At 37.4% G+C, this 8,439-nt stretch overlaps 1 protein-coding gene across 2 annotated transcripts; it reads right to left on the minus strand.

Moving 5' to 3' along the window:
* Nucleotides 1–1,194: 1,194 nt before the first annotated feature.
* Nucleotides 1,195–7,889, minus strand: LOC107304471. Of its 2 annotated transcripts, XM_015838559.2 has the most exons (3): nucleotides 7,836–7,889; nucleotides 7,284–7,658; nucleotides 1,195–1,453 (listed from the first exon to the last, which is right to left on the minus strand). In XM_015838559.2, the coding sequence occupies exons 1-3, from the start codon at nucleotides 7,845–7,847 to the stop codon at nucleotides 1,394–1,396; spliced, it is 447 nt and encodes a 148-aa protein (XP_015694045.1). In that variant the 5' UTR covers nucleotides 7,848–7,889; the 3' UTR covers nucleotides 1,195–1,393. The 2 variants fall into 2 exon arrangements, with proteins under 2 accessions (XP_015694045.1, XP_040381514.1); XM_040525580.1 differs by lacking the exon at nucleotides 7,836–7,889 and having other exon boundaries at nucleotides 7,284–7,697.
* Nucleotides 7,890–8,439: the final 550 nt, after the last annotated feature.

An 8,439-nucleotide genomic window follows, 5' to 3' on the forward strand; every position in this document is an offset into this window, starting at 1 on the left:
TTGGAGATGGCATCTCAGTATCATGTCACCCAGATTGGATCTAGGTTTGATCTAGTGCCTCCTTGCCAGGCTCGAACCCGTAAACCTTATCGCCAGACTCGGCGGAGCTTGAGTTGGTGTAGGAGAGTGCAATGAACTAGTCAGTTTGGAGCTGAATTCCACCAAACTTGAATATCGAACCCGATGTAAACTTCCTCTTCATGATGTTAGAGTTGAAGTCCATCGAGCTTCGCTGGATCGGCAATAAAACTATGGGGTGGCTATCAAGCTAGGAAATCGATGGTTAGGATGAAGAAAAAGGTGATTTATCTAGGTTCAGGCTCTCGCTATACGAGATAATACCCTACTCCTGCTTGTCAATTGTATTTGATTTTGTCCAGATCAACTAGGGAATAGCTGACCTGAATATGTCATGTGACTGGTCGTCCCCACGAGGGGTGCCCCTGTCCCCCTTATATAGTGGGGGATAGGGCTTACATGTAGAGTCCTAATCTGATGAGACTAAAATCTATCCTAATTCGGTTACAACTCGGATCCGGTACATGCGGCATACAATTCGATAGTTACCAAACTCCGGTTGATACCATACAGAAGTAATTGCTTTCCTATTCAGTAAACTCCCTGCTATACGTATATATATATAGCCTACGGATACCCCTAGTAGAGGCATTCCATAAATTATGATTATCTATAAGCCGGACTGCTTGACATGCACCACTATCCATTTTGCCTTGTAAGCAAGAGTTTTTTTAAGGAAGCGAACTTGTCCAAATGGGCCCGTTTTGAACTGGGGCGTTGTCTTTCATCGACAATTTTGGCCCAGTACAACGCAGATGTAAATAATAATAATAATACCAAGCCATCCTCCCATGATTTTTATGAGAACAACACGTAGATGTTATATTTTTCAAATTACTTATCATTCTAACTTTTTCTATGTCAGAAAACTCACTCTTTGGCAATCAATTTATATAAAGTCACACATTATAACAACATACAAGTCATATAATAATTACTATAAAAGTTTTTCTTATGATGTTAAAATTGATGATAGAAGTTATAAATAGTCGAAAAAGTTCTAATGAATTTCTTGAAATCTATGTTATGTGGATCTAAAAATCATATAATGGATTTCATGAAATTGATGACAAAACTTATACATAAATAGTTGACAAAACTAGAGCGTGTGGCAAATATTTCTAAACGGAGGGAGTAACCAATGTGTAGTTTTGTCACTAATCCAAAAGTAGATGTTACAACCAAGGCCGCCCGATAAATGCTTATTGGAAGAATTATTCGAGAGGAAGAGTTAAGGGGAACAAAAAAAGTAGTGCAGACAAATCCATACATGCTTTTAATTTGCTTGGAGCTGAAGTTAACCACATGGTTTTGTTCAGGCAATGCAATCCAGCCCAAGGCACCCAATCCACAGGCTCCAGACAACTTTCCTTGTCTGAAAAAAATGGCACATTATCAGTAATGGAGGCAACGCAACGTAATTAGACCAAGTATAATGGTAGGCAATAAACTAATTAATTAAACCAAGTATGATAAAAAATTTTGGCACCCACCTTATAGCCAATTTATTATATACGTTAACTTTAGATAAGTTTATAACTAATTAAGAGAGGCAGAAGGACAACATGGAGCCTATTATTTCTCCTATTGCAGTTTATCTAATTAATTAAGGTTGATATCATATATGTAAAGCGTTCCTTTCACTTAAGGATATTAATGATAAGTGTTTTGCCATACAAACAGAGGTTAATTTAATCTATGTCTTTGCAAATATACCATTTAAAAAATACCAATTCTATTCCCCCCTAATATATCCAATTCAGTTTAATTATTCTTATCAGCCAAAATTTAAATTTACAAGCTTAAATTTATAGTTAACTTTGAGGTTTTTTCATCATAGATAATTTTGTAGCTTTTATCTTATAAATCGCTAAAAACACATATGCATTAGCTTCATCATAATTTTTTATTCACAAATTATTTTTAATTTACAAATATGCATTTTCTCTGTAAAGAAAAGTCAAACCATCACCCCTTGAAGGAATCTGCTGTGTATGACCGTCCATGTCACCTCCATCTCCCGTGGCACACTTGCCATGCACCACCAGGGACTAACACTAGTTTTCATTTATCAAGAGACGAAGTTGTCCCCATGGATGGAGTGGGGATGTCGGAATTAATGGTGATGGACTGATGGCGGATTTGCCGGCGCAGAGATGATTAAGCACGGCCACAAGAAGTTATTAGGGCGACATATATATATATATATATATATATATATATATATATATATTCGAGATAAACCATAATATTAATTCAACGCTCACGAGAAGCAATTCATGAACTGAAGACATATATATATATTTGGTAAATTAATGTATGCTAAACAAAATGTCGTGCATTTTGAACGACCACTAGTACTAGGACAATAGACCAATATATGAATATGCATCAATCATGCATAGAAAATTATTCGTGTGTAAACTAAAGATCTTTGTGTCTGGAACATTAAAACAATCACCTATCGCTGTAAAAAACACCCTAATAGATAGGATACTCAGATGTGCCTATTCATTTAAAACTGGCACCTATATACACATTTTATATTATAAGACTTTTTAGTCTTACATAGTTCATTTGTGTCCTAGTGAATATATATATATATATATATATATATATATATAAATAAAGCAAGACTAATACGTACACCCCGCTTAGTATAAGCTATTCTACACCCCCTCACTTTCACACATATATATATATATAGCAAGACTAATACGTGCACCCCGCTTAGTATAAGGCCATTCTACATCCCCTCACTTCCAAGGCCCACGTGGGTCAACCCCTTATGTGCTTCGCCTTTTGTCTATTTAAACCCACCTCTCGTCTCCTAGGAATTCTGCAGTAACACGAAGTAAAAAATACACTAACACGATAATTAATTTGCAGTAACAACGTCGAAACATATCCACGAGAGATCTACTTATTTAAAGCACTTTTTTTCTAACAATTCGGTGGAAACGTTTTTAAAAAATAATATATGAGGTGAGAGATAAACTTGTTTAAAGTTTGGAATCTTAAGAAATATCTATAGGATTTGTATTAGTATATACTAATGTTATGGCAATAGCTGCAGTAACGCTATAAATTCTATATAGCAATAACGCCATGTACTATAAAATATGATTATTGTTAGCGATAAAAATGCAGTAACATGTGCGCTGTTACTGCACAATTACAGTAACGTCGTGATATAAGTATAATAACATCATGATCGAAGGACAGTAACACGAGATGTGAATGTATACTATTGCTACAATACAATTAATACATGTGGGAGAGCTAAAAGGGTGTATTTCTAATCTTTAGAGAGCAATATCTCATGTGTCTTATATTATTAAAAAAACTAGATCCGTCATGATGTTGTTACTGTATTTTTGCCTTACTGTAACTGCACTTTTCAGATAGACGGGACTTGACAAATGTGAGGTGTGGAGGAAGGTTAAAGGACGGGTTTGACCAACATGGGAGAGCATGGCCCAGGCCAGGAGAGAGGTTTTGGGCCCTTAGAAGAAGGTGGGAGGTGGGTTTGGGCATTACGAGGGGAGGGGGCATAGAATAGCTTATTCTATGGAGATTGCACACATTAGTTTTGCTATATATATATATATATATATATATATATATATATATGAAAATTAGATCCTACTATTAGGTGTAACTACTCCATACATGTCTATAATGGAAAATATTTTCATAACTGTTTCTGCTCCCACCCAACAGAAAGTATAGACACTATTAAATCTCATGTGAATGATACAATTACATGTATAGAATTTGTACTTTCTGTTGGAAGAGAAAAGAAATATGTATAGAGATGTTTCTGCACCTTAGACGTGAAGGGAGTAGCTACACCTGATAGTAGATAGAGGCTTCCTATATATATATATATATATATATATATATATATATATATATATATATGAGTCTAGCTACGGTGAGTTATAACTCACAGGCTCCTTCTTGAGTCGGGGTCCAAAAACATATCAAATCACTTCTAAATTTTGATTTATATGGCTCACTAGATTCTTTATATCAAAATCTTGTAGCACGCAAAAAATTTCATGTTTGGAGTTTTTTAAGTATTTTTCTTGAGATTTTTAATATATATACATTGATACAGGTATATGAATTTAAACAAACCCAGAAAATTCTATAATATAAAATAAACAGAGCATAAAAGAGTCGCTTATGAGTCCCTGTAGGCGTCGGTGCTATCTAAATGTGGGTACCTATATAACCTCCTCATATCATCTCCTCGACCTTAAACTCTTCTCTCATCATCACACCTCCTCCTCTTCTCCATTTCTCTTCCACCCCCGACCACTAGCATGCATGGCCTCTTCCTCCTCTTCGGCGACACCCCCTCCTCTTCTCCCCTTTGTCCACCAATATGGCCCTCCCCTCTTTACCGAACTTGCGTGGCTCTCGTCATCACACCCCCTCCGGTGCAGCCCCCTCCTCCTCTCCACCGCTGCCCCTCCTTTCACTCCACTTCCCTCAGTCACTTGGATAAAAAATCCAATGGCTGGATGCTCGGGACCCTACTACAACAAGAACCCCTCTCTAGCAGTACATACTTGACCATCTAGCAGGTGAGGTGAGTTTACAATGGATAATTCGCGTTGCAGCACATGCATTGCAATATCTTACACAATTGGCAATAAATAATAGTATATGTTGCTAGTTATGTGTTGCAAAGGACGAGCTACATTGGTAAAACTTTTAGGACTAGATATGTCAATTTCATCCACAGTTAACCAAAAAAAATTCTTATATATAGAAAAATAACATATTTCAATCTTATCTTTAGGTAGCCAAAAAAATCTCATTCATGAGAAAAATAACATATTTTAATCTCATCCGTAGTTAGCCAAAAAAATCTCATTCATGGAAAAATTACATATTTTAAAAAATTCTCATATATAAAAAATAATATATTTTAATCTTGTCTGTAGTTACCCAAAAAAATCTCATTCATGGGAAATACATATTTTAATCTCATCCGTAGTTAGCCAAAAAAATCTCATTCATGAAAAAATAACATATTTCAATCTCATCCATAACCAAAAATAATCATTCATAGAAAAAATAGCATGATAAAAGTACACAAGTCCAGGCTCGAGCATAGTACATGTAAGTTGAAGCATTGAGTCACTAACCAAGTAATCAATATGTGAAGACTTGATATAGCACTTAACTTTTCTAATAAACAGTATATACCAGATTAGTCATTCACGTTCATTTGACAAAATAATACGTTTTATTATAAGTTAAAATATTAAATTATTGTACATGTACGTACTCAAGGGTACATGTCAATAATTTAAGAGAAAATTGACATAATAATACGTTTTATTATACGTTAAAATATTAAATTATTGTACATGTACATACTCAGGGTACAGGTCAATAATCTAAACTAAAATAATATCAAAATATGTCACAAGCTCGCGAACCTAATCGAGAATTTTAGATCATTCTCACGCTCAGGCTGAATACAAATCGAGACCATGGTCCAATGGGTGAGGCGTCCCTCCACAAACAGGACCATGGTCCAATGGGTAGGGCGTCCCTCCACAAGCATAAGATCAGACGTTTGATCCCTCCACAATTAGTCATCACCTGTAGGACAAAGGTTGTCGAACCGAGCTCCCTTGGCAACGGGTGTAGCTGTGGTCTCCTAGATTAGTGTGGCGAGGTTGCAATGCGGCGGCTACTGCATTACCCTGCTGCAGTGGTGGCAACCTCTTGGAGTGAAGCAATGCAGCGAGGAGGCGGTGCGGCGGCTGCTCTATTCGTCGAAGCAGATGTGTGGTTGTGTTCTTGTGCTTTTTTGTTCATCTCAGTTGTCCCTATTCATGATCTATTTTTTAATTACTTGTGCCATATAATTTTTGTAATGACAATTGTGTTGCTCTGATCCTCTCTAGTGGTGACAGGGTATTGTAATTGCTCGCACTCGATTTCTTTTGAATCGGGCAACCACATAGGTGACATTTTCTAAACCGACACCTATGTTTCTCCACATTGGAAAAAGATGAGTCTATCTAGCAAACATTCCTGAGGATTTTTCTACCTACAAACTTTTCTTTTTTAATATAGATATACAAACATATGGATTTAAAATTAAAAACTGAATACTAGTTTAAATTAGAGTAAAATACGTAAACTTTGTATGTATAAACATTAATGATAGTATAAAGTAGCATAAACTTTCTAAAATAAAGAAAATGGGTTGTATGCGAAGAAAAAAAATAACGAGCATTCGGATGGAAACCATCCGTGCGAATGATCGTTAAATAGCCTTTTGGTTGGGAAGCTAATACAAATAAGGTGTACATTTTTGTAGTAGTGCAGTGAATATTTATTCACTAATACTAAAGAGTTCCCAAATTTTTTTCTCAAAAATATTACATCGAATCTTTGGATATCTAAATGAAGCATTAAATATATATAAACGTTAAAACTAATTAAACAGTTACGAGGGAAATCATAAGACGAATCTTTTGAATCTAATTAGGACATGATTAGCCATAAATGCTACAGTAACCAACATTTACTAATGATGAATTAATTAGACTACGTTAATACATTTATCTAAAAATTTATTTTGTAATCAAACTACGTTAATACTTCAAATATGTATCTAAAAATTTGATGTGATGTTTTTATAAAAAGTTTTTACAAACTAAACAAAGCTTTAAAGACAATACGGAGACCTGCAGAGGAATGGTAAGCATCATGCATCCACCCGTGTCGAAGCATGAAAACCACGCAAAATAATTAATGTCGACGCATGCTATGCTACAGGTTTCGGGCTCGTTCGATGTTGATGTGTCCAACTTATCTAATCAGCGCACGTAAAACGAAGAAAGTCATTAGTACATAATAAATTTAGTATTAGCTTTTGCGAACTTGGAAAATAAATTAATCTGATTTTTTACACAACTTTCATATAAAATTTTTTTCCAAAAAATACACCGTTAACCCCTTGGGAAACGTGTGCACGCAAAAAAAAAATATTTCTCCTTGGTCGGCTTCGAACGCTGCCTTCATCTGTTCTTCTGATTATGAATGGAAACACCGACACACCTCCCAACTCCCAAGTACGTTACGCTAGCTCTAACTAATGACTGAGGAAAGCTCACCTCGACCGTATGTCACAGCTACTTTCAACAGTGCTGAATATAGTACGTACATACCTTTCTAGGATCGTCCTGCTCTTGCGGTGGCACCTTGTACAGGTCCTCGTCCACAGGCTTGTTGCCTGCAGCCTTACGCTTCGCCGTCCCGTAGACAGCCCCAGCAGCTCTCCCAGCCTGGATCATCATCTTCTCGAAGCCATTGATCCACTGCTTCTCTGCCGCGTCCCTCCGTATCACCTTGACATGTGCTGCCCTGCGTGGAGCAGGCACAGATGCGCTGAACGGCACGAGGAGGCGCCGTTCGCCGCCGCCGCCACGCCGGCCTTTCGTCAGCCTGGCCTTGATGGCTTGGTCGAAGCACTGCGTGATGGGCAGGTCGTCGCAGTAGTTCCACGAGCCGAACGCCGGGATTTGGCAGCCGGCTATCGTCTTCTTCTCATGGGGAGAACGACGACACATATATATATTATCAGCCAAAATGCAGGTGCATATATATGCAGTATTGAAAGTTACCAGGGAGATGATGAACAAATGAAGTAACGATCAATTAAAAGTCCCTAGCTTAATTTTGCTGATCGTCGATCCTGTGTGGGCCGCTTACATACGTACCTCCATCTCCATGCTGACTGATTTTGTGCCTTTTACCTGTTCAACGACGCAAAGATAGGATCAGGACAAGACGATCGGTATATTTTGGGTTGCTGCAGTAATGTTCGAGGCTGGAAGGGAGTGTGTCTGTGTCGTTCAGATATACTGTGATCGATGGGCATGCATTTCTCGTCGTGGAGGTGCCAGCGCGCACACACGCGGCCGGAGCGTGAGTGCGTGTGTTATTTATTGCACGAGTAAAGGCAGATGTCCATCTGGTAGTGCCTTGGTCGTACGTGTCGTTGCAAATCTGCAAACAACTGCGGCTTACTACACTCATCCTCGTAAAATAACAGTCCTCCTCATATTTAGTAAGATAAATTAGCCATCTATGTGAAAACTCTCCTAGCTCCCCTAAACAAAGCCCTCTAATCATTTGAGTCCGAGACTTAATAAAAAACAAGGTTTAGTACAGCCTCTATTGAACGACGGCTGTCAAATCTCACCTCCACGACCCTCAGTCGACAGTCCTGCTCCTTCCAACTCTTCGGTTTCCAGGGTTGACCATCCGTTTTATTTGAAATTTTTTAAAGAAATTAAAAAAATTAGTCACACGTTACTATTT

This window comes from Oryza brachyantha, chromosome 6 (genome assembly GCF_000231095.2).
Source record: "Oryza brachyantha chromosome 6, ObraRS2, whole genome shotgun sequence".
NCBI classification, from domain to species: Eukaryota; Viridiplantae; Streptophyta; class Magnoliopsida; order Poales; family Poaceae; genus Oryza; species Oryza brachyantha.